We start from the raw sequence: 27509 nt of genomic DNA on the forward strand, positions 1-27509 counted from the left end.
CTTCTGTACCCCTGAAAGGAGGAAAGGGGAGGCAATGCAACGGCCCTTTTGCTTTTTCCACTAATTCCTCCCCTGGTGCCGTGTCTTCCCCCTCCAGCGCTCAGACCGCGCTGTGTGACAGACCAGCTTTGGACTAAGCTAGTAGGTGTGGAAGACGGAGACCACTTCCATGGCCACTGCAGAAAGCCAGTCAAAGGACCTGCTGGGCTGCAGTCCAGGTTGTCCGGATGGTCCCACCATGCTGACCCAGCAGCCTGGCAAGGCAGCGGTTATTATGAGTGCTCACCCAGGGCGGGGCAAAACAGGTTCTTTCCTTACCTAGCTATGATCCTCTCCAAAGGAAAGTTGCTGACAATACCAGGAGAGCGAGAGCATTTACTTCAAGGGAGCACATGCCCTTTGCTATCATTCCACAAACACAACGATTCAAGATGATATTTCCTCCACAATTTTTATTTTAAATTACAAAGGATGTTGCATACATTGATGAATTTGTATCTGAATAGAAGTGCTAGGGATCAAGGGTGACAGAGTAAACAAAGTCAATAGTTCAATTGTGCCTCTTTTCAAAAAAATAAAAACTGCACAACTATTAACCAACATTAAACATTGCAACTCTTAACAGATCATGCTTTTAACAAGGTAAATTTATTTTCTAACAGAGACAAGACTTTCAGTAAGTTTTTCTGAGCTCCAGTTGGAAGTTGATTATAGAATATCAAGGACAGCATTACAATCATGACCCCAAGCATAGGCAGAACAGGATGCCATGTTTTGTTTAAAATGCTTTTTTTTTGCCTGTCAACCACCCATGTCCGCATGTGCCATCAGCCTTGAGAGTTCACTCAACCACAAATACTGAGCAGTAAGTTTTACTTGGACATAATCTAGGAGGATGGATGATGCAAACCAGAATGTATGAATATCCATCATTATAAGAAAGATTAATAAAATTAAGTGCTACTACTAGGTTCTGTTTCTTAAATGGAAGCTTTTGATAGGGCAGAGTGTGCTTTTGCCAATACCAAATCCAATCCAGGAGTTTTCCTTACAGTAGCTAGTTTACTCACCCAAATTTGACTTACACAGATACTTGACTACAAAATATTTTTAACTCAAGAAAACCTCTGAACGCTGATATTATCTAAAAAGTTTGGAGTTTTATTTTTTTTTACGGAAAAAAAAAAAAAGTGTGGCTTAAAATAGCTCTGTCTCCACTTTTAACTCCACAGCTCATTAGAAAGACAATAAGTGCATAGTCAGTATTTGCTCTTGTGGAAGTTCATGAATGTCTAAGAGGCTGAGGATTATAATTCAGTGCGCACACACACCTTCTTATCATGCTAGAAGCATTGGGGGAAAAAACATGGCATATTGTGAAATGTAAATTGTAGAAAGACAGAGACATTTTTGTATGCTGCAAAGAAGATATAACCTAAAAGTGCCATCTTTCATTAATGACATTTAAGAATCCCAATTTATGTTGGGAGATATTCAAGAGTGGTGTTTTCTCAACATACTAATGCCCTTAATATAGTTATTACAAGAAGAATCAGTCACTGAAGCAGTAACTGTTTGAAATGTACTTCACACGATCCCTGGGGTAAACAAAATAAACCTCAGCTGTGTGCAAGGCTGTGTCAATAAGCCAAGACCACATCTAGCAGCACACTTAACTGGATAATTCCAACTGAAGCCTCCCAACTTAAAAAAGAAAATAAAATGATTAGGTGCATTCTTGAAATTCGGGTCTCAAGGCCAAATACAGATCCCAACATTCACGGTACATAATTGGGCTATGCCTCAACAGAATTTCAGGAAGACTAGCAAGCACGTTTGAGGAACAGAATTGCATTTGCTATTTCTGCTGAAGGCAACTTGTATACAACCCTTTGAAGTTCTGATAAAACCTTTTAGAGCTTTAAAAAAACTGCTATCTTTAAATGATTTATGGAAAATAAAAGCACATCCAGTCTTCATATTTTGTGAATAAGCTAACTGTTTTATTAATGAAGGCAAATATCAGATAAATATTAGGGGGGGATCTTTTTAAAATAAAATCAAAACTGACACCACTGTATTTCAGAAGTGTCTGGTTGCTTTTAGGTTAGTTAAAAGACCCTTCATCCATTTTAGATTTTTGTTTGTTTGCATTTTTTTTTAAAAAGACCTTTTTCCTGGCCCTCTTAACATGGAAAAATGTCTATCTATAAAGAAATAGGAACTGAACACAGCTGAGCCTGACTCTCACATCAGCTTTACAGCAATGCAACTTCATTAAATCACAATGATTTCAACTGGTATGATAAGAAAATCCAGCCCATCCACACATAAACATAGCTTTAGTAGTAAGTCTCTCTCTTCCAAAAAAAAGTACTCACCAAGTATCAGTAAATGTGTTCAATAAACCATAAAAGGAAGCGTTAGCAAAAGGGGTTTAGGGCTAAAAAACACCCTTCATGAGCACCCCCACATTTTGCAAGGCCATTCAAAAACTGGTCTTCCATATATAAATACAAAAGGACTACTATTGAGAGAAACTGAAATCAGATCTATCCAGACTTTCTTTAGGATGCTTTTATCAGTTCTGATTCAATTTCAGAAGGGTTAGGTTTCAGAGGGAATGAAAAACATTTAGTTCTAGATGTACAAGTAAGGCACAATATAAAGCCACATCATCATCTGTCATGAAGGAAGTAGGAAAGGACAAGAATCATACATGGTACAGTAGAACAAGCAGTCCATCAATTCAAAGTGTGGCACCTAAGTTCAGACTGACGAGATCTCAACAAGAGCAGTTATGACAGCATGCTTTTAATATGGAAACAAATTCTAGAGAATCCAGTGTATCAGAAAAAGGAAGAGCTTTTGTCTGTATTAAATCAAAAATGTGTAATTGTTTTTGGATATAGGATTAAAAGTGAATATTCACAATGCCTACACTCAAAAACAAACAAAAAAATCCAGGACTTCATTAAGATCCACATACCATGTATGAACACTGAAAATCTTTAGAAAATGGTCTTCTCTAAAGATCATCCAAAAATGCATGCCACAATTGCAAAAAACAGAACATGTACATTTGTTGGTTTTTATACCCTTATAAGATTTTTGTTTGTGATAAGTATACACTAAATGTATATATTTTAATGACACTAGAGGAAGCAGATTGTTACTGGCATTAAAGTACAACCATTTCTAGACGGTTTAAATGCCACAGAGTCCCCTGGTTAAAATGTAAAGCTGCACAGCTTGCCTATGTCACCTTTATGATAAAGTTAAACCAGCAAAAGGTCTTATCTTTACTCTACATTTTACTGCCAGGTTTTATTTATATCAAGTATCGCTGCAGCATTCTGACCAGCCCAGAGTTAGCAGCAAGTGGCAGGAATCATATAAAACGCAGTTTTTTTTTTTTTTTTAAACAAAGTGCTTTTCTAAGATATACATACATATAAATAGGTACAAAATAAAGTGTCAACATTAAAAAGCTCAACTATTTAAAAGCTTTAACTTAAAATAATACATAGAAAACACTGAAATGCAAGGGTATGGAATTCACTAAAGATTCAAAGTCTACTTTGAAATGCTAGACCAAAATCATATTCTGGTTTTCAGACAAAAATAAAAAGCTATAAAGTTGTATTTGCCCAGTATTTCTGAGCAGTAAAAAAGGGGCTTTTTAATACCTTGTCAGTTTAATTTGTCACAGAAGTTTTTATCCAATTGCAAAACTGCTCTCCATGTTTAGAAATGCTGCCTTGTCTACACAGTTCGGATATAGTGTAAGAACCTCTCGTATCTGAGCAGTGCGTTAACACCATTCATGAGAAAGGAACAACGGTATTCAAATCTCGGTACAGACATGGCCTTAACTTCACAAGAGACATTCTTTGTCGGGATTTTACGGGCCGTATGCATCTCCGGAATAACTGCAACACTGGCAATAATTACAATAGGAATACATCTGACCCACTGTGGAAAGCAGCAGCCAACCCTCACCTCACCCTAACAACAGCAACAAAAACACCTGAAACAAAAACACCCACATTCCACTCAGATTTTGCAAGTCTTAAGTGGATTTACAAAGTTTTGCCTAAATTGCCCTGGGTATTTGTTCAGTCTCTTGTAGGAAAGACTTTCTGTACAGCTCAGTAGTGGTATTTTGGCCTCCTCCTCCCTTTGAGTCTTCCAAAATATTTAGATAAAAAGTAAGCTGTGTGCACACTCACAAGTATGTGGCAGGACTGCCACCTTCATCGGCCACTCTTACTGCACTACTACCAATTCACTTTTGTTTTTATAGTACAAGCTTGGATATAAAAATAATCTACTTATAAACAAAAAGGAATCACAGTACAAACAAACTTAGACAAACTAGAAATGAAGTGGAGAAATTCCCCAAAGGGAGTGGGGAGAAAGCCTTCATGGACTTTTGCATTTTTTTTTCAGCAGCTACATTTGAAAATATTTGGTATTTCTATTTTCAGTAAACAGTGTTTTGTCATCTTTAAATAGGGAGAGAAAGAACAGGGAGGAAAAGGGGGGGTCCATGAAACCAGAGAATGATCTTGCCTTGAGATAAAGGACTTTCTCATCAAAGGCTAAAGCTTTTAATCTGTACGTTAACACTGACTACAAAGCCAACTCTTATTAGCAGAAGAGCAAATAAGAACTGTGTGTTAATATTCCTCAATCATAGAAACTACTGAATTAACAAGAATAAGTCACATATAAGTTTGAAGAAGCTAGTTTCGAAATACCTGTACAAAAATATAAAAGTCTATAAATTTTTTTTGTTTGTTTTGTTTGAAGCCTGTGTTGATCCTTGGAAACATCACATGCATAATAATACATCAACTGGAAAAGTGGCAACTAAGGAATTAGATATTTGTAGCTCTTTTTTCTCTTTACATATATACACATTACAATAAAAATAATTTTATTTTGGTTGTTTGGTGGAAGTATACTACAACAAGCTAAATATTTTTTTTTTTAAATTCTCAAAGTTGAAAACTATTTTACCAATAGCTTACTAAAATCCAAATATATTAAAATCTCCTACAGTAAGTGCAGAGAAAAAAGATTTAAAGACTCCGAGACGGCCACCAACTTATCTACCATGGAAGCGAACTACAAGAACAGCAAAATAATATTGTTATGTATGAATGCTCCTTCTGTAGATAATTGGACCCAAACAAAAAAATTCACAGTTCAGTAAGATCCCTAACCCTGACCTTTAATTTTTTTTCTTTTTTTCATTTGTTTTTACATTCAGTACAGTATCATATAAGCTGTGCAAAACTTTACTTAGACTGGCAGTTCGCCATATCAGTTGCATTTGTCTTTGGTACAAAAATAAACAATCGCATTAATGTGCAAGTATTTGTTTTCTTCCGGCCAAAGTACCGAAATTGAGTTTTCTAGAGCCATCTTTTATACAATACATAGACTCTGTGGCATATATCTACATTTTCAACATATTCCTATATACATTCAAAAATTTTAAGAGCTGGAACAAATACATTAAAACCTATAATCTTACCATCTATACATCTTGGTTTTTCCCCTCAGGGTTTTCTTCATACAAAACTTTACCAGCTTATACTGATAGCTCTCCCCCCAAAATACAAGGCACAAAGAATATACTTTTTTTTTCTCTTGCTTGCACAGACATTTAAATACTATATTAAGCTCAGAAAATTAAAGTCTTATATGGCACACTAGCTCTAATGCCACGTGTGCTATGTACAAGTTAATGGTTGCAAAGAAAGCTTACCGGTTTTTAAGAACAAAAGAAAATCCAATTATTACAAAAACCCAAAAAACTCCCTAAATTGACAACTTTACCAAAAAAACGCTTCCTCTTATTTTTACTTGGAGCATAAACCTGTCACAATGTCTGGCATATGCTAGAAATTTTTACTAGCAAAAACATAGTTTTGCTTCTAAAACAAAAGTGATATATTCTGGTCCTAGATAACTTCATTTTAAAAAGAATCCTCATTTCCGTATTTAAGCTTAAAGCAGCTTTGAAACTATCTGGTTTATGGTCCAAAAATGCTATTAAGCATTTTATATCATGCTTTGATTTGTTTTACTACATTGTTATTTAAAAACAATGGAACCCAATTGTAAGTGTTTACATAATGCTAAATTGACATGCAGACCAGAATGCAATTTACAATGAAGTACTTGACAACACAGGTAGAATCTGACCGATGAGAATGGCTGAAGTCATGTCTTAAACTTTTGACATTGGTATTCGTAGCCCTACAAGGCCACCGGTGGGGTCGCCTTCTGCAGTCTTCTCTAAAACTTGATTCACAAATTCTGATGTCTGTCCAGCTACAGGTAGTCCTAAAAAGGGAGGGTAAGAAAACATGCTGTAAGGTTACTATTCATTGCACGTATTTGTACATTCCTATCAGTAATACAAAGCCAATGAACACTTTGGTTAGTAACCCATCAAAAGGCACAGACAACTGAAATTAGGAAGTGCTCCTTTCTCTTCTCTACTCCAGTAACTGTTTGCAATCTAACATATAATACATGTCTCTTCACATACGTGCAAATACGTTAAGTTTACTGCTTACCAAGAGTGTCTTTAATAAGCACGTTCAACTTTTGTTCCATGTTGATTCCTCTATCATCTTTAGGTACCTGCACCCGATTAACTATTTCTTGTTTAATGGAGTTGATCACAAATAGTAAGTTATCTGCAAAGAAAAAAAAATATTTACAGTACAGTCCCCCAGAGCAAAAGAGATCCACAGTTGTCCACACACAGTTATCACACTTACTGTAAAATTAAGATGTAATAGTTTATATCTGTAAACATATTTTCAAAAATAATTACGTTACATGCATACATTTATGTAATTTACATCTGTAAAGTAGCTCAACACTGCAGGTAACCCAATTTACACACACTTCATGGAGTGGACTGCTTTTGTACCACCAAAATTGTTGGGTTTGTACTAACCCTGTTTTCTCTATAAACTGCCAGATGTGACCCAGGTTACATGATGGTGCAAAACACAGACTTGTCTGAACAAAAGAAAAATTAAGATGTGAAGAGTTGTATTTACCATATTCCGTGTTGAGACCCCAGAGTTTTACTTTATTGGCTTCATACTGGGCTTTCTTTTTTAGTCTACAAGCCCTATAGTAAGAAGAGGGGAAGAATTAGAACACTAACAAAAATTCCAAAATACTAAGAGCATCTGTTTGTTTGCCACACGAACTTATCAACCAATACTCCCAGAGCTGTGATGTTAAAAAATCATCTATCTAGTAACTCACCTTCACTGAAAGCACTCTGCTACCGATATTTGCTTACATTTCACACTTGCAGATTTTATCACTGTATCAATCATTTGCCCTGCAGCCAAGTAAGCCAGCTTCTGCTGCAAATACATCATTACCTAGGGAACAGGCAAACTACATCTCCAAAATGCCAGTTGCCCTGCTTTTTGATAAACTGGTAATTAGCCCATTGCAGGAACTGCCATGATGAAGCAGGATCTCTTGAAGCAAAAATTAGTTAGACCTTAATTATACAGTTGTAGCAATCCAAATTTAGTCATCCATGTAGTGTTATCTAATATATACCTGGAAGCCAGCTTGTTCTTTTCTTTTCTTGACCTCGGTCTGGCAGTTAAGGGAAGTTCACTGACTGGCGTCAGGTCACTGATCACTTTATTCAGCTTCCTCAGCTCATTACCAATCTGTAGAAGTTTTCTGGGGTTGGGAGTCAGGTCTTCTACATCAGTCCTCCGTGACTTCTTTGCTGCATATTTTCCTGTTTTAAATACGCAGAAAATTGGGTTGGGAAGTGATAATACATACACAAACCTGCAAAAAAACATTCTTAAATATGTATTTTTTTGGGTGCAGTTTAAGTTCCTTTGTTCGTTACAAGAGAATGGACTGGAATCATGTGATCCCTATGGCCTTTCACAATAGAAAGAGCATTTCCAGACAAACTGCTTTGTACAATTCATATTATATCCAGATCAGATAAGAGCAAATACTGCTGGCCAGGCTACTGGATGTGATAGACAGTATACACACAACTGTGCTGAAAAATGTATGTCACAAGTTCAAACCCAGTTGTTTTGCCCCAACTGTAACTTGCTAACTCATGTGTTCAGCCAATATATCCTCTCGCACACTCAAGTTGATTATACGTTCCTAAATAATCCTGTTGCTGAAGTTCTGTATTAAGAAAGGGTGTCGAGGCCTGTTACTGAAATGATCTTCAGTGATATGGAGCTTAAATGATCCACACAAAGGCTAGTTAACCCCTTTATATGTATTTGAGGCTAATTTAAGGCCTGGTTTTCCTGAGGAAATACACATACTTAAGATAATTTTATTCCTTAAAATTCTCTGCCACTCCCGTGTCTTTTTCTAGATTTCTATTAAAAATGCTGGGTGTTACAGACACTCGCATTAAAATGTTAATAAAACTAACAAAACCTGCTCCAGAAATATTTATTAGGGAGTTAATAATTTAGCATGATTTATCTGAGGTAGTAGATGACCTTGGTACATGTCTGCATATGAAAGTTAAAAAACCCTGCACGTGTTATATTCTGTAGCTTCTGGATATTAAGCAGTGTTTGATCCTACAAATCCCTTGCATATGCACCTCACTTACAAGTCACTTGTTCCTCCAAGTGTCTGGTGGGACTGAGTCCTCAAGGCATGTTTGGTTATTTGGTGTTTAATAAGAAGTATAGATATAAGCCTTCACAAGAAGGAGCAGTGACAGGCACTTTAGGTATTGATATTTCACTATAAGATAAATAAGCATATAAAAACTAAGGAGATTTTAAAAAAGAAGTTTTCTTCCCTGAATAAATCTACAAGTAACAACAATAAAAAAATCTTTTGGCTTAATAATGGAAGGTAAACCACCATGTTAAAGATAGTAATTTTCAACTGTAAGGGAATGTTAACATTATAACCAGGGAAGCTGCTTTCATTTTGTCCTTCAAAGCCAAAATCAAATGGAGCAGCCTACCAAAGAGGTCCTGTGACAAGAAAACAAACATTACTCCTAAGAGTGGTCTGTTCTGGGTGATGTTAGTCATGTGGGCAGTACAGCAAATTGCTAATCAAAAAGTTACGGGAATAAAACACAGTTATTAAACCAATTGGTTTAAGTTTCTAAGAGGGTATTTTAAACAAATAGTTTATTCACAGAAGAGTAACTGCTTGACTGTGCTGCATTCACAGAGGTGGGAGAAACAAGTAGGGAGGAGCAAACAGAGACAGTTACGCCTTATTGCTTGTCCTTTAGTTCATACTGCAGTTAATGTGAACTCTGCATCTCAGATCACTTCCAGCTTACTTCTAACACAAGCAAGACTGAAACTAACATCTACAAGGCGCAAATCTCAGTTAAGAGACCCATCCAACATGTTTACAGTATCGCACCGAGAAAATTTTGAACTCCTGGGGTTTCCACTGGAAGCCCTTGGAAGTTACAATTCTCAATTCATCCACCTTCCTCTGGAAGAAACCACAGTGAAAGTTACTACTGTATGTTCACTGTGCCTTCGTTGGACACTGTGCAGAACTCTGCTAATTAAGCAACAGACCTACAGTGTTTTAAGGATTTATTTTCATGGTCAAAACACAACTTCTCAGCACTTGCAAGGATGGGAGTTTGGCTACTGAAGGCGTCAGAATGACAGACATTCACTTGTAACTAGGACTCTATTCTTACCATGATGGAGACCATTCTTCTGATACATGTTACTTGGTAACGTATCTCGATTCCACTCGGATGGCCTCAGCATTCTTTCTTGATGTGACGGTGTCAGTTGCTCGCTGTACTCCCAGAAATATCTTCGCTTGCCTCTTTTCCGAGAGGATATTGCAGTCATTTCTTTTAAATCCTCCACAGAATCATTTTCATACCCTAAAAGGAGGCATTGCATTGTTTACATAATGTTGACAAAACTGTTTCTAGCCCTTTAACAGTGGACTGAGTATTCAAGTTAGGAGCAAAACCACAGATGAGGCCTGTTTTACATTATCTAACAGACTTGGTTTTCAGCATCAACTACTACTGGGTACTTGCCTTAAATTCAGGGATAGACACTGAGCTGTTGATGGTGCTTCATTAGTTGAAAAGAGACAAATTATTTATGCATTGAAAGCCCCTTTATGTTCTCTGACCCCTTAAGCTCTATTGCTCTTCTCCCCCACAATCCTACCACTGCAGAATACAGATGACAGCTGTTGAAGAGTGTTCTTCCATCCTTACAATTTTCTCCAAGAATTTACAGGAACATAATCCTAACTCGCCTCCACATTTTAATTAATCTCTAATCAAAAAGCATGTAAAGAGAAGCAGATAATAAAGACAGATTATCAAAAGACTAATAAAGAAATCAAAATTATTCAATCATAGAATATTCTGAGTTGGAAGGGACCCACTATGATCAGAGTGCAACTTCTGCTTTTCCTTAAGTTTGAATACCTTTGGGAAATAAGTCAAACCACCCATCTCTATTAGACTAGAGGAAGGGGGCTCTGTTATGAGGACAATGACCATAAGAAAAGACCATCTAAACTGAAGGGATCTGGACACAAGTTGTTCAATCTCTTCTTCACCTCTTTAGTGGGATGAAGAGAAATGATCCACAGTAAAGTTACACAATATTTAGAGGTACATTATGATGGACTTGATATGATGAACTGTTTGTGAAGTACATGGAAGCTGCAATGCAACTATCCACACCGCATAAATATTTATACCATAATTATGTAAACACAAACCACAGTTTTTAAAACCCCATGTATGCTTTAGAAAATAAAAACAACCTATACTAGGGTTAAACCCCAAACCACTGCATCACCTTTTGTACTAAAATGCTATACAATAGTTTACATTTACTAAAAAAGAATGTGTTTCAAAACATTGCATATACGGATGAAGCTTAAAGAAAAGCCAACCACTGAACAGACTATACGTTTAACAAGCCTTGACCCCATCTGCTTGAGCTCTGCTTCATCTTTTAACAGTAGCACAAAGAACACTTTCTTCTTTTTAAAACAGTCCTTTCAATTAGTCTGTTTGCACTTGAAAAACCAGCTGAAAGAGGAAAAATAAACTTTCTTGCTTTGGTCTGACTCTCACCTCATAACCCAAAGTATGAATAAAAGTTCGGTGCATAGAAGGATGAAATTAGTTCTGAAATTCTCTTTCTAATAATTTCATAACTTACTTTTAAAAAGTAAATTTACATGTACTTATAAAAAATATAGTATATTTTAAAGGCAAATCAAACAATGAAATGTATTTTATAAAAAATTTTTCTTGTATAGCCAAAAATTACGACAATTTACATTATAGTTTCAAATACCATATTTTTAACTGTACTTCCATTTTACCCAAATGCTGTTTGGCATAAGCATCAAAATACTTTTAAAAAAACCCACTTATTTTCCACTTGAAAAAACATGTCAAGCTATGTAACGCATTATACAGATATGTATAAATTTAGCCCATCTTCATGATAACACAGAATTAAGCCAACTGATGAAAACAAGTCTCTTTAAGAGCTGATGTGTACAAATGTACAAGGTTAAAATCAAGACTTCCTGTTTGCTTATTTAAACTATAATTAAGTTAGCAACTTAAATTATGTTGACTTAATGCATCCTGCCTTGCAACTCTAACATTGACCTGCTATCATTTTCAAGTTACATAGAATAATCTAGTGCACCATGTCCTAACCTCGTCTGTAACATACAGGAGTGCAACAAATCTGTTCAGCTTTTGTGCACTGTGTTCATCTTCTTTGAATTTTCCTCTTAGGAAAGATCATGTAGCAGTCTCACTTTCTTTGGTGGGCTTCTAAGAAATCTGAAAGGGTTCTTCTATTTACCTTTCAAGCCCTGCACAAGTCCCTCCTAAAAATCTTTGTTCACATCCCTTACTATGGTTTTAGGTTTAAATTCATCAGGGTTAAATTAAGTAAAACAGAGAACAGGACAGACGTGGCTTCTGCATCTTCCCAGATTAAAAGCCCCACCAAAACAAACCCAGAAAACCCCTTCTCTTTACCATTTAATCATACTGACTTCTGTCAAGCCATTTATGAGTCTTTTTCCCCCCAGCTGATGGTCCAGGTGCTCAGAATAGATGCAATGCAACTTCTTTAAACAATCTCCATGTCTCTACAAGCACTTTCCCCTTTCAGCTAGTTCTTCTCCAGTGCTATCAATCATGAATCAGTTGCTGCATCTCCCATTTCTGAAATCTCTTGACTACCTGATGGGAGCAGCAGTCATTTGCAAATATTTCTATTAAATGAGATATGTAAAATATACCAGTAATGGAAAAAAAAGGTAAGTGCTAAAAAAGGCCGGGGCTGATAATTCCCATAATAAATTTCCTTCGGAGGTGATCAAAATGGCTAAATCTGTATCATGGTGATAATAATAACAACATTGTTGCCCAACAGCCAGTTACATTTTTAGTTAGTTCTCTTGAGTTCCCAAAGTTCACTATATCAAAGTATTCCCTCAGACAACACTAGCGCTTTAAGAAAGCATTGCATGCACTCCAAAAACATACATGGAGAAGAATAAACAAAAGCAAACTGTGTATAAAATACATCAGAGGGTCAGCAATAACTAAGTTTTTGTCCTTTCTCGTAAATTACTTCTTCACTCTAAATTTATCAACTGATTTTGGTTGTACTATGGAAGGTTAAATCTTCCCGTGCCATGCCTATTTTTAGAAACTTTATCCAGAGTATTTACCTTTACTCAAAAGGTAAAAAGCAACACAAAGTACAAGAGTGACATTACTAAAGTACACAGAGACATTACTTTCTAATATAATCAAAACATATGGTGAAACTCTTAGTATCACCATACTCAAGGTGAATGGCTTCATTCACTTAAAGTTCTAGCAAGCTTGTATAAGCTTGTTCCTCAGTTACTGTACTGCACGACATATTTAGAAGGCAAGAGCAATTGCTCGTCAGTAAAATTTGAACAAACGGCAAATAGTTAATGTAATTCCACCAACTGAAATCCCAGTATTTTAATACGACATCTCTTTTTCAAGGTTATCAGGCTTTCTGTGCAACATGCCTCCGTGGGCTGCAAAGCACCGTGCAGTACAGCAATCATTACAGAGCTGTAATAGCTACTCAAAGCCCCAGAAAGTAGAGGGAGTTCAATTCAGAAGAAGGGAGGAAGAGGTTTTAAAATGCTACTAAAAATGTGTTATGTATATGTAAAAGTAACATAAAGGACATAATGCTTGGTAAGTTTAATGCCAACTCAGGAAATCGATTTAGAAAATAATTTAATCTGAGAGTTCATTATGACAAACACTGACAAGCTTTATGGAAGCTGCTGTTTTTAAAAAGGCAAAATTTCAGCTGCTTTCCCCCCTCAAGTTACATATTGCCAAATGTCTGAATACCTTAATTCTTGTACTCTACTACAAAGCATTTATAAAATGTGAATATTACAATACTTTCTACAATGAAACTAATACTGGTTTACAGTTCTGTCCCTTTCCCTTCAGATTTTATTTTTACATAATGTTACCGCTTTGTTACCTTCTAGGTGAAGGTTAGTTCTTATATCTGTTGTTAAGGCTCCATTTCTACATGCAGAAGAGAGGAATTCAGTATCCTTTGAAGACTCACTAAGTGTTACTGCTGAAAACCACCAAGAAATGATTCTATTAGTTTCAGTGGTAGGTATTCTTTGGATTCTGTGGAAAATTGTACCTACAGCAGGGCTTAGGTAATTATGAAATTATTTCACTCAGGCTATGATTTCATACCAGCTATCAACAGATACAACTCTGGATAAATTCAAAGCAGCAACCTACTGAAGCACTAGAAAGCTCCACACATCCTATCATCAAGCCACAAAAAAGTAAGACAACAATTGCAGATGGTTGCTTTACAACCTTAGGCTACAAGATAGGTTTCCTATATTCTCTATGATTTTGTTGCATGACCACAGTTTATGCAGTTTTTCTCGAAACAGTGCAATAGAGACCTTGTATAGTTTTCATTAACTACATTTTGAAAGCACTTAGAAAATCTGGGATGAAAGTTCATAATTAAGACCAGTGTTGCTCATCTGTAACTATGAAGCATTCTAAAGCGTTCTTTCCCACTTGGCAGACAAATCCATTAACCTCCATGTTAACAAAGCCCAACTTTGCTGGTACCTGGTTCTGAGAAAGTATCGCTGATGTCATCATCTTTATCATCCTCATAATCTTCTTCCTCATCATCGTTTTCAGACAGCTCGTGCTCACTGCCGAATCCTTCATCATGGTCTTCATCTTCAATATCATCCTCATCATCCTCATCTTCCTCAGGGTCTCCTTTGGCTGACTGTTCACCCAAACTGTCTGTCACAAAAAGAGAATAGTTGTGCTCTTCTTTCTTCTGTGAAGAATCTGATACTGATGTGCTGGCAGAAAGACTGCTCTCCCCCACAACTAGCCCTGGGGTTTCCTGGGGTGGACTGAGGAGCAGTTCTTGAGTCTCTTTGAAAGGCAAAATAGGAGGCGTACTGTGACTATGCGGGGACTCTATTCCTTTTCTTTCTTGTCTCTTTGCCACAGCACCACAATAGCAGGTGTTTTCTTTTGCTGCATCAGCATGTGTCTGGCTCAGCACTGGTCTGCTCTGTGGTAAAGGGTTGATCTTTACTTTTGCCTTTTTAACGTACTCTTTACATTCAACATGAATGTTCACCTTTTCATTATTGTACACATTGGTCTTCACCATGATTTGTGTACTGGAAGCAGGTTGCGTTGCAGGTTTGCCTGCCTTCTGAACACAGTCCGACAAAGGTGCCTCAGCCTGAATGTTCTTAGAGGAACAGACTGGGGCTGCTGCTCTGGTTGCAATTTTTTTGCCAGGTAACAAAGAATTTAAAGGGTTTTGTTTTACACTAAAGAGCAAATCAGGGTAATAGAGTGAATCAGAAACAGGTTGAGAGTCCTCACTGTTAAGCTGAGCCAGTGTTGGTGTTTTGCTTATCACCTCTTCATCTTGGTATGGGCTTGAAAAGTCATCAAGGCCCAGGTAATCCACCTCTTTTGTTCCCCAGATGTCACAGCTGGTTAATTTAGTGTACTTAGTTAAGTCTTCACAGTAGGTGTCCCACTGCTCCCACTTTGAGGTGAGAGCAGCTTCTTTGTCCAGGATATCCGTAAAAGACTCCAAGTTCTCAAGGTCTTTGCAGTCCTCCATTGAAAGTAAGTTGTCTCTGGAGCTTTGCTGATAGTCCATTTCTCTGTCCTGTGCATAATAAGACAAGTTAAAAATTAATTCCAAGGAAAGTATCAATCATCTCTGTCCTCTACTTCAATCTAGTATGGGGAGCTTAATTCCAGTGAAGTGTAAGAGAGTGATAACATATGAAGATACCTCAACTTCCAACTAAAAGCTGCTTTTGAGGGTCAGAATGAAGTCCAGCTTCTGTGCTTCAGCAGCAGATCCTTCTGAAGAGATTGCTAAAGATACAAGTCAAATGCCGCTGGATTCTTTTGCTGCTATTGCAAATCCATCTGGTCATCAGCAACTAGACTAGTACCAATATCCATGTATTTAAAGTATGAAAGACATCACAAGCAAGCTGTTCTAGTCTCTATTAACCTAGGTCAATCTTTGTTGTGTGCTTAACAGAATATGCTTAAGTTTACCAGTCCCTGGAAAACCTAATTCTAACACGATCAATTAACAACCATGAGCTGCCTTTCTCCCTTGATGCAGGGCGGGGGGGGGGAAAGAAGAATGCTAGTATAAGTAGCTCATGAGTCAACTTTTATTTTGCTTCCCCTGCATTCACAGCTTGGGTGAAATAGCATATAGCTGCTCTTGCAGAAAAGACTGTAAGGAACAGTCTCAAGCACCATTACATAATGTCAACACAGCTCTATTTGAGACTTGTATATCAAACCTCTCCTGATGGCCAGCTTTAGCAAGCGTCTATTGAAGAAGCATCACATTTGCTGGACAAGCAGTTAGGCTCTTCCCTAATCAGTAGCTAGCAGTAATGAATAATCTTTTAGCATTCTTGAACAAATACCCCTTTATTACTACATGAACTCAGGGTATTAGTCTAGGAGAGGAAGTTATGTACACACACAGAAAGTTGACCTACCAGTTCATACATGAAGTCTGGATCTGAACTGCTTGCCAAGAGATCCGTGCTCATCAGCGTCTGCTCTGAAAACACATGGCTCCGAAAGGCGTCCCCAAAAGGAGGGTCCATTCCACTCACACTGGGCTACAACAAAATTGATACTGAGATTTGAAGCATTCTACAAAAAGGCATATTCTTTTCTTCAACAAAACATAATGACTATTGCCATTTCACCCAAGTCTCTGAACTTGTGCTATACTTGCATCTGGAAGGGTTTTACCTACACAGACAAGCATGTCATTTCTCAGAGTGAGAGAATGCTTTAAGAGCAGCTAACAACATGCAGCTCTTTAATCAAAGGACACATTTGTATTCATCATATAGCTGCAAGAGCATTGCTCATTCATTCTTTTTTGTTGGTTTGAAATTCTCATGCGTTTGCCAAGTTTAGGGATATGTTAGCATTTGTAGAAGAGGAGAGCGAGTACTGGCAAGATCTGTGAGTATCAATAGGCACTACACACTTGCAGGGCCTTCACCCTAATACAAACCATTTTGTACTAAAGCAGTGTTGACTGTTTTTAGAACCATTAGAACTCATAAAACTTCCACCTGAGACGGTAACAAAAGTAAGATTTATTACAACTAAATCAAGAGTGTTATATCCCTCGAGAACAATGTAGAACTTTCAAAAAAAAATTATGCAGGGTGACTGGGCATGCAGGGAATGGGCAGCAAGGCTTTCTGCTACATTTAATTCCAGACCTCTATTTCTCTTCTAGACACACTCGCCCTGAGGGTTGGGAAGGCAGAAACACTGTACTGCTGAAAGTCATTCAGTGTGCTGATGTGTGAATCACTGCAGTAATAAAAGGCTGCTCTCCATGCATCCACCCTCATCAAGGCGACAACTTTGCTGAATCTTGCTGTGTGAACAAATACCAAGGGCAGCAACACAGCTTCCTTCATAGACACTACTGGGACCCTAAAAAATATACACCGTTTATTCTCTTATAAATTCTCCCTGCTAGTGCCAGCCAAATTTGCTCTTAAACTTTTTTTTTTTAAAAAAACAAGAAAGCAGAATTTTTTACAGAAGCAAATAAAATCATTAACTGATTTACCTGAGGCATTTCCAAGCCCAGATTCCCCAAATCCAATTCCAAACTTCTTGTTTTATTCACTTGTAGATTCCTTTCCAGCTTTACTTCAGTCTCAGTGAGTTTACACAATCCATGCAATGAAATTTTTCCTTAGGATAACTTCAGTTCACCCTGATGGAGCTCTTCTATTTGTAGACTTCTGTGTAGAATAAACACAGTAAACCCCCAAGGAGGTAAGTAATCCTTCACCAAAAAGGTAGTGCTTAAAAAACTGCCAAAGTAAAGTAAAGACAAAAATTTTCCCCCAAAGTGATTATTCCTCATGCTGGAATATATAGCAATTTTCTTCCTCTGTCATCTTTCATCAAACAAAAAGCCACAGATGCTACAGAACAGAGTTCCTGCAAAAACCTTTTTTGGCTCAGTTACATTTTGTTGCCTTTTTTCCTCACTACCGAGACCACAGGCTCTATAGACATATGAAAAGAAAAGCCTGCCTAATTGGAAATAATGACTAGCATACTGCTGGGTATACAAGAGAGAAACAATCTTTATGACTAATATAACAGAGCCAATAAATTCTAAAAATGTCTCAGGCAAGCATCTCAAAATAATAATTTCAGAATAGGCAGTAATACTGTTTCAGCGATACCTCCTCCTTTTCTTAAGAGATTAATCCATCCAGCATCAGATAAGATTATATCAATCACTCACATAGCAACATCTAGTGGTAGAGGGATTACAGCAAGCATGCTAACCGTCCAGCAGCAGAGGAAGGGAACAGACTTCCCCAAAAAAACAAATTAAAAATTGTGCCAAATTCAGAGTTGCCTAATAAAAATATCTTCTCTATTAATTTCAAGTAAGGCACATGTTGAAATTGGTCCAATTTATCTACTGGTAATTTTACCAGTTTAGTAGTTTCTATAGACACGTTGTTACTTCAGATGTATATTTAAAGGCTTTTCCGAGCCTCATATCCTGCTTAATCCTGCATTTTTTAACAACGTAAGGAAAAACTGAACTGTAGAAAAGCAAGCAGCTTAACAGGAACATCAGTATCTATACACTAAAAGTATGACAAAAGATTCACAAAATAAGCAACAGGAAGTAAAAAAGAACAATGTTATATCAAAAACAATAAAAAAAATCCATGGTATCAAACCTTAGTATCCAATGTAACTACACTGTCTTCAAGGATGCTGCTTTCTTACTGTCTTGCTTGCCTGCAAGATCCCTACCCTTACATAAAAAAAGTCTCTTTAACAAAAAAGCAGCATTAGAGGAACATAATTAAAAAACTGAACCATCATACTTGTACAGTTTTTCAGCATTATCAGTTACAATATATTTGTTTCTTTGAGCAGAATTCTTCACTCAGCATCGTTCCTAAATCAGACTTTGGTGCAATCTAGTCAGGCTATGTTTATTCTCTCATTTTGAAAAACAAATAGTGAAGTAAAAGTGTTCGTCTAGAGCGGAGCTAAGCTCAGAACCCTCCTCCCACCAGCACATGACAGCATCCCCGTGATTATTCCTACTTTCAGATAGTATCTCAGCTATTTTGTTATATTCAGCATATATACCATCAGACTGTGGTAAGAACAGACACTATGCAAAAAAGTCTTTACTTATCAGAACATACTGCTTTTTAAATAGCAGCTAGAATATAAAGACCAACAATTACAAGTCCAGCTACACCCAAGTTCTCAGTGAAACCATGCTACCACTGCCAAAGCAGGCCATTCCTTGTAGGGCCCTGTGTCGAATAAGAGCCAGTTCCTTCTGAGAAAATTTTCTTTCTGCTCCAAAACTTCCAGGGAACTCTTTTTCTTATCTTACAGTGACATTTAAAGTTAAGTTTGTGTCCAGGGCAACGTGCCTCAACAAACCCCGTCTCCCTTCACCCAGCAAAGGCCACACTGCAGCAGAACTAGTCCTTCCTATGCTGTTAAATGTGGTATGAACAACTAGTTTGCTTTTCAACCTGGCCTGATCTAGGAGAAAGGGCCTGTTCTTTAAAACAAATAAGCCATGTTCTCATATACAAAGAAAGAGGCGAGAAGGATATAATCTTTAATACCAATCTACACCTGAATGTATCTTTCTTTCTTTCCATACAGAGCAGCAGAGATTGATGCCTTTTTCAACAGAACATCAGATTAATACTTTGACGTCAACACCAGACCACCACCACCAGCAGCTGCATTCACATGGGAGACTGGCAAAGTTCTGCCACTGCATAATATAAATGGGAAAGAAAGGAGATGTTTGCTGCTTCTTTTCAGGTTATTCTGTTATGTTTTTGTTAGAACAGGTACCTCAAGCCATTCCCCTGTGTTTCATACACAACTAGGAAAGGGGGGTGAAACTTAATCTGTACTGATGCTGACTTCAGTAACAACCGACCAACGTTTCCAAGTGTGGAGACCAGGGAGCTTCTGGATCATTTACAAATCCTCAAAACAAAGGATTAAATGTTCAAAATACTTTTACCATCTCAAAGACTGGCATGATCTTTTAGCTATAAATTTACAGCACCATTTAAGAATGACAGTGTATGTCCTCCCAGGTCAAAGCAGTATATCAGCTAATCTGATTGTTCCCATAATTATCTTTATATTTCATTCTTGACATTTTATAATACTAATATTTAAATGTGATTTGAATCCTATTAGGATCTAGTCAAGTATTCTACAACGTAAGATTTTTCTTAGTAGCTCTATGGAGGGGGGAAACATGATGAGGCCATAAAAAGAAAGACACTGCCTCAGGGAGCTGCACAATCTAGGCACGCTTCACGCTCCCAACACAGCAGACCTACTTCCAACTGCTTTCTAAATTTCCCAGAATTGTCAAGATCTTCATTAAAAGATTCCCGGTGTTCACAGTTAACTACCAGTATTTTTTCATAAACTGGTAAATAAAGATGTATAGTAGAAGTCAGCGACACATATGGAAGTACAGATGTAAAATTTGAACTCGCTGTGAAGGAAAGTAACTTTGTAGACTGTAGCTGAAGCCCCATTCTTACAGAATTTATCAATACTGGCACTCTCAGCCCAAGACTGAGTTAGAACAGTACAGTTGTTATGTTATCTATAATGAATACAGATTTGAATGAACTGAAAGATCGATGGCAGAACTCAAGAACAGCAGTATAAGAATTACTGAAGATAAATACAGCAGGAATTTCTACTTCAGGACAATTTTCACTAATGTCTTACGTCAGCCCTTCTCAAATGCAGAGATACAGAGGTGAAATCCTGTAGTTGCTTCACAGCAACTGAACCGCAGGTGGAATACACAGCCCGAGGCACCGGGCAGGGTGCCGCCACTCCTTTTGGCAGCAGCCTGCAGTTAAATCAGATTAAGGTGATTAAGGAGCCAGTCCCTGACTTGGTTCTGTGTCTGCAGATTCTTAAGTCACATCAGCACGGAGCTGCGCCCCTGCTCCTGGGAGAAGGCTCGCTCCCTCGCTTGGGCGTGAGGAAGGGCAAGACATCTCAGGAACTGCTATGTTCATCTAACATTTAAGGATCTGGGGTACTGATGGAGGCATGCATATATACATTGGTTAAAATCCCCATCAGTCATCAATAAGTAACCAAAACCTGTTCTATAGAGTTAATAATTCATAAATCTAATTACAAATCCTAATAAAAATCCTCTACATTTATATTTACTTCTTGAAAATGCACATTTATGATAGTTTAATAGTGGTCCCAAGACACCCGGGAAGACTGAACTTCAAACAAATGGCAGGCTCATTACATGACATTACTGATGCAGCAGCACATTTAAATTGGCAGACAGCTGGACCTAAACTCAAAACATGCAGCATTAAGGAGAGGCATGGCAGTTACCGCACACATGACGCTTCCTTAGGCTAGTAGAAGACCCTTCTGCGACAATACATTATCTCCAAAGAAGCTCCTATAAGAGAAAAACCTAAACCGCCAGCCTTCAGCTTGACAACTCTGAAAGTCTTCCTCAGTCACCTGTATGAATCATTTGTACTGTAGCTATAACTAAAGTTGCTATTTCTGTCTCAATTCAGATGTGTATTTTGTACAATTTGAAAAGCACAGAGCGTCGCTATACCATTTTGTTGATTGTACAGTGCTTATTATCACAGCAGCTAAATGCCTGTTATAAATACATCACATGAACAATTACACTTTTCATGATGGCGACTGCATCACACAGCACGGTTTGTCAAAGTTACATTTTTGATGCAGATAAAAAACCAGCATCTCACGAGAGCCTGTCAATACTAAACCTACAAACTTGGGCTAAAACATTCAAAATGCCAAACTCTGAATTTCAGAGAATGCACAAAAACTATGCCACATATTTTAAAAGAACCATTATGTACTATGCAGTGTTTGCCGTATCTGGACATTTCATGAAGTACTACAGTTAGAGATGCAAGAAGTTCTCCTACGCTTCTCTTAAAACTTTTTTTCCTTTCACAGTTTGTGCCAATTTGTTTCCTATTACAGAACATACTCTGCTCAGTGCAGTCTTCAAGTGGAGAATGTATTTTTCTTAGTTTTGTTTCTGAGTGTAATGTTCTTCTTGTGTTTTTTAATTTTTTTTCCTTCTTTCTACATGATTCTTCAATTATTAGCCCGTTTACTTTTCTCCGCCACTACAAAGACACTAAGTTTTCTTTTGTGGGTTTTTTTTTGGTAGCAGGTGAGCAAAGACACTCTTGTAAAAGGTCTTCCTCTGCTTCCATCCACCATAGCCTCATTCATGTGCTCATCCAAAGAAGCCAAGTCCCTCTACCTTCTCAGTGATGTATTTGTGTTAAAATGCCAGTATAAGCCTCTAAGACATTATGCCCTTTGCTTTCTCTATCCGGAGAGTAAACAACATCTGCTTAAGACACCCAGATCCTAAGTTTGATGGAGCATTGCCATGTAAAAGAACTGAAGATAGGAAGACTGTTTCACTTCTTTTAAGCCTCTGCCCTTCAGGAGAGGGAAACTGCTACTTCACTGTCTTCGTTCCCTTTCCTCTGCTGACCTTCCCTCCCCCTCCCCACCTTATTTTTCTAATCCTACTTGCCCACAGCAGGCAGATTTCAAGATCTGGAAGTGATACCACTAAACAGAAGCTCTGGTCTCCAATCACACACGCAACACCTCAGGTAAAAGAGCTGATGAATTACCAAAAAAAATACAGCACTACATTCTTTGTTTGAATGAATACCCCTACACGTCAACGCCAGCTACCCAGCTTTGGAGGGGTATTCCACTTCAGCACGACTGCGTAAGCAAACAGGCAGATGCCAGTAACTGATCATCATGCAAGAGGCAGAAGAAAAAAAGTTTGGTTTTTTTTAAAGAACAAACAACGGTTTGCATCTGCATATTTTATAACTATACTCAGAATAATATATTCCTACTAGAAGTGCTAGCTTTTCTGTATATCCTGGAAAAAAGACTAAGATTTTATTATTATTTTAGTGCCAAGAGTGGGATGTGCAGCACGTTAAACTTATTAGAACCCTACTAACACACTTCAATTAATTTAAAAAACTTTTTATAGTTAAAATATGAATTGCATAAACCTTTATTAAAATACCATGGTAGAGTTACGAGAGTTGTTTGCACAAGAGAATTAGCAGTAAGACTAACATTCAGATTTTTTTTTTGAGCCAGAGATTTCCCCTGAAGCAGAGTGTGGCCAAAGCAAAGACAGGAAACAAAAGCAAAACTAGACAATTTAGTTTACAATCTCCAGCAATATTCTACATTCCTACACGATGGTTGTTTCTAGATTTTCTGACGGTGCAAAGTCTTTCAGGGTAAGAAAAAAATTTATTCTATAGTTCCCAGAAAAAACCCTCTTATGATGAAGGGAATAATACAATCTAGTCTACTCTTCATACTGTAAAATTATGTTTTGCTATACTTTTGTTAGAAATGGGTGGGTTATCAGTACAGCATACATCAGAGCCAGCAACAAATCAGAAAAATGCATCAGTCAAAACAGTAAAAAAAAAAGACCTTAAGAGTTCAAAAACAGAAGGGAGATTTTTTTTTTTAAAAAAAAAATAATAATATAACCAGGGAAATGATTATAGCAAGGTCTAAACCTTAAAATCTACGATTTTCAGAAAACGATTGGCTTGACTTTCAAGCCAATGCCAACTTTCAAACATGTCTTATGAAATACCAAATATCCTTATCAAACTTATTTTAAACCATCATTTAATTAGGCTTCACAAACCACACTGCATGGGCATGCAAGTCATAGGAATCTAAAGCAGTTTGTTCCCTTATTTATACCACACTATCAGTCTATTAGTCGGACAGAAGCTTCTATTTATTCCTTATTAATTCCTGCCAACACTGAAGGGACTTCAAACCTTTGTCCTTCAAAAAGTTCTTTTGCCACTCTCATTATTTAAAAAAAAATCACGGTAAGGACGTTCAATGGCTTGATGCCTCTGCTGCAGATTCCTCTTATCAGTTAACACTTCCATCAAACACCGAACAATTCTTTCTTTGCTCTGGTAAACTACTGGCTACAAAGCACAGTAGGAGGTCTCCGAGTTATTATTCACACCTCTAAAAAGTACTATCACTGAGAAACCTTTCCTGCTAAAACAATCGGCCAATATTTCCCACAGAAATTCTGACTTCTCGTTTAACTTAAAATCGACCAAGTTTCTAAAGCACCTGGGTCTGCCCCTCTATAACTCTTACTATGAAAACATAAGTGTAATAACAACAATTAACCCTCCCCACAAGGATGCTTAGAAACACTTGGTGAAGCGACCTTAGGCCAAAAGTCTTTTTTATCACCATGTTTAAAGCATTTTAAAGTGTCTGAAAGATAGTGTCAGAATCAGATCCTGTTTTGCAGGTTATGTATTGCATGATTTTAACAAGTTACCCTCAAGTGGCAACAACATAAAGACTATACTTCCCTTAAACGCCAAGTTAACACTTCAGCTGGCATAGCTGAATGACTGAAACCGTTCAGCCTGTTGCATAGAGAAGCCTGAAAAAGAGCATGTGTTTTGTACCGGAGCGTGACACAGTGAATTCTGGTCATTAAATTATCTTTGATATCTGATCAGTTACACTAGACGATGCCCTGAGAAGCACTGTGGGGGCTGGCCTCGCCATGCCGCGCGGTTGTGTTAAACCGCTGCCAACTCCCAGGGATGAGATTAGGGCAGGGCAGTAATACCGCGGGCATCGTTACATAAAAACCGTCCAGGCTGTGGACCTTCAGGGCGGAGGGGAAATAAAGTTCAGGCTTCGGACCTTGGTGCCACGAGGGACTTTCGGCAAGCTGCCCCCGCCTCAAAGCCTGCGTGAACTTAATCCAGACCTGGAAAAGTGTCGAAGGCCTGGGGGGGGGGGGGGGTGGGTGGGGAAGGTGGTGCCGAAAACCAGAGACACACCCGGGGGCAGCTCCTAAGGCGGCCCAGGGAAGTTATCGATATTTTCTAAGTGAAGTCTGGAGGGAATGGCTCACAGCAGGAGGCGGGAACGCGCCCAGTCCTCCTCTCGGAGCGGGACCACCTGTGTACGGGCACCGCCTACCCCCGCGGGCCGGGCACCGGCTGCTGATCGGGTTCAGCCGCGCCGGCGGACCCCGGTGGCCTGACCCCCAGAAGCGACGGACTCCCTAGGGCAAAGCGCTCCGGGAGGACGGGGCCGCGGGCACCCTCCGCAGTCAGCGACACCGCTCCGGCCCCCGCCCCTCCCGCGGGCAGCTCTCGCCCGGCCCGGGCGGCCCCGGCCCACACCGCGCCCCCGCCCCTGACCCACTAACACACCTCCCAGCCAACATGGCCGCCCCGCCAGCCAGCACGGAGCGCAGCCTAGCCCGGCCGCCACCACCCCGCCCCGCCCTCCCCGCCCGCTCAGTGGCTCGCTCCTCAGCCACGCGCGCTACCATTCGCCGCCGCCCACGCCGCTCACCTGCCCAGCGGCCCTTTCAAGCTAGGGTGAGGCGACATGTAAACAAACCCCCTTCCGCCGCTCCGGAGGGGACCGGCCGCGGCCCCGGCCCCCCCCCCGAGCAGCAGCAGCCGAGCCGCGCCCACCCGCGGGGCACCGGCAGCCCGCGCCGGCCTTTCCCACCCCCGTCCCGGCGTGGCGGGAAGGGCGCGGAGGGCTCCCCGGGCCCGCGGGAGGCAGCCCCCGCCCTGCGGCCCCCGCGGCCTCCCCCAGGCGCACCCCCCGCTGCCCGGGGAAGCTTCTTCGCAAGGGGCCGGGGCTGCCGCTCACCGTTCGCCGGTGAAGCTCCATACCCCCCCACCCCGGCCCAGTCAGTTACATAAAACCCCGTGCCAGAGCGGGGACAGTCCCTCCCGCCGCCCTGCCCCACCACTCGCACACGGTCCGCCGGCCCGGGACCCCTCTCCGCCTCCTCTGGCCTCTCCACGGACTGGAGCCGTCCCGCTGCACACCAGCACGCCCCAGGCAGAGAAACCCCCCCCACCCAGGGGTCACCCCCTGGCCGTCCCGAGCATTCAAACAGGTCGAAAGCAGAGGAGACGACTACGAGCCTGAAAAGCAACAGAGCGCTGGGACCGGCCCCAAGAGCGGCAGCGCCGACGGCACCGGCGCCTCGTAGCAGGGCAGCCGAGCAACCCCTTCACCCGCACAACCAGCACGACCGGTCTCCCCCAGCAGGACGGCGCTTTCGTTTCCCTGGCGCTCGCTGCGAGACTCGCCTTCCTTGTAAAGGCACGGGCCGCGCCTGACGGATGGAGGTTGGAACAGACGCCGACAACTCTCCGCTAAGCTCGCGCTCCATCCCCTGCCCAGCCTGCCGCGTCCCTCCGCAGCCCCTCTCGCCGCGCCCTCAAGCCCCATGGGTGCTGCCCCCCGCCCCCAGCCATCGGGCCCGAAACCTCAGCTCTGGGAGCCGGACACCCCCCCGCGCACAGCTGCTCTCCCGCAGCACCGGCAGCCACACCCCCCAGCGGAGTGAGGGGAGCGGAGGGGGCGGCGGGCTCCTGCCGCTTCGCTCCCCTCCTGCCCGCTGGGCACCATCCCCGTTCTCTCCGCCTCGGTGCCCGGGAGCCGGGCAGACACACCCCTTCCCGCGCCCCGCAGCCCCCTGCCCGGCACACACACACTAACACCCCCTCCTCCCCGCCGGGACGTCCTCCGCCCGCCACCGCCCCTCCAGCGGAGCGGCGGGCCGGCAGCCACGGCCCCGCGGGCGGCCCCGGGGCGCCCCCGCAGCCCCCCACGCTGCCCTCCCGCCTCCCCGGGGCGCAACCGCCGGCCGGGGCCGCTGCCAGGCTCGGCCGCCGCCGCCCCCCGCGGCCCGCACTCACCGGGCGGCCGGGGCTCAGCAGGGGGCGCCGCCCCGCGCGCTCCGGCCCGGACCCTCCATGCGGCTTCGGGGTTTGTTTTGTTTATGTCCCTTCCTGACGGGTTCCCGGAAATCGCGTGACTCGCCCCCCTCACGTGGGGAGGGCGGGAAAAGGGGGGGTGGGGGGGGAAGGGCCGCGCCAGCCAATCGCCGGCCACCGCCCCGCCGGCCAATGGAGCGCCGCCCCGGCGGGGCCTCCCCCGTCACGTGACGGCGGCGAGGCGCGCGGGCGGTATTTAAGGCGGGCTGGCGGCAGCGCCCCGCCGAGCTGCGCCGGTCCTGTCGCCTACTCGCAGGGTTCATCCATTCACCTTCCACCCGCGGCTTTGCACGGTTCTGCAGGCTGTAGCTACACCCACGGCCACCCTCCACAGTGACAGGTGGTTGGCCTCCATCACTTAAGACACAACTGGAGAAATTACTTAAAAAAAAAAAAAAAAGACCCAGCCATTCTTATCTTACTATTTGTAAAGATGATTATTTCTTGTATCATTTAGACGACTTTTTGCATTTCACCCCTCTGTGGTTACAAAACTTCTTTCCATTGGACCTAAACCCCATCATGCCCAACAATACAAAGGAAAAAACAGTTTTTTGCCCCAGAGACTTTGTAACATATGATTCTGGAAACAAGGGACCAGCCACCCACCTCCAACAACTAACTTAAAGCCTTTCACATGAGGAAAATGCTTCCATGATTTCCAGTAGAGGAGAAGCAAACTTCCATAAACTCTTCCGACAATCTCCTTTGAGGGGCACAGATGCAGATATTTGAATTTCCTAAACGATGCGAACAGAAGAAGTTAAAAGCATTTGAAACAACCCTGACCCAAACACTTGCTCTACGTGCTGCCGATGTTTATGACTTAAAGTCTTCAAGACTTGACT

At 40.8% G+C, this 27509-nt stretch overlaps 1 protein-coding gene across 3 annotated transcripts; it reads right to left on the reverse strand.

Annotated features, from left to right (window-relative positions):
• Positions 1 to 432: 432 nt before the first annotated feature.
• Positions 433 to 26697, reverse strand: CREBRF (CREB3 regulatory factor). 3 transcript variants are annotated; one of them, XM_074838544.1, is made up of 10 exons: positions 26584 to 26697; positions 17283 to 17460; positions 16177 to 16302; positions 14228 to 15311; positions 13602 to 13700; positions 9740 to 9934; positions 7615 to 7804; positions 7092 to 7165; positions 6597 to 6719; positions 433 to 6360 (listed from the first exon to the last, which is right to left on the reverse strand). In XM_074838544.1, exons 2-10 carry the CDS (start codon positions 17289 to 17291, stop codon positions 6245 to 6247), a joined length of 2016 nt encoding a protein of 671 aa, XP_074694645.1. In that variant the 5' UTR covers positions 17292 to 17460; positions 26584 to 26697; the 3' UTR covers positions 433 to 6244. The 3 variants fall into 3 exon arrangements, with proteins under 3 accessions (XP_074694645.1, XP_074694643.1, XP_074694646.1); XM_074838542.1 differs by having other exon boundaries at positions 13602 to 13703; XM_074838545.1 differs by lacking the exon at positions 13602 to 13700.
• Between the last annotated feature and the right edge of the window lie 812 nt (positions 26698 to 27509).

Source organism: Strix aluco, chromosome 13 (genome assembly GCF_031877795.1).
Source record: "Strix aluco isolate bStrAlu1 chromosome 13, bStrAlu1.hap1, whole genome shotgun sequence".
Classification (NCBI taxonomy): Eukaryota; Metazoa; Chordata; class Aves; order Strigiformes; family Strigidae; genus Strix; species Strix aluco.

Excerpts from the sequence above, each read along its gene's own strand:
- CREBRF (XM_074838542.1), bottom strand. Across the intron at positions 15,312-16,176 it reads CAGACTTCATGTATGAACTG|GACAGAGAAATGGACTATCA; the intron begins GTAGGTCAACTT and ends TATTATGCACAG. Across the intron at positions 7,166-7,614 it reads AAGAACAAGCTGGCTTCCAG|GGCTTGTAGACTAAAAAAGA; the intron begins GTATATATTAGA and ends TTCTTACTATAG.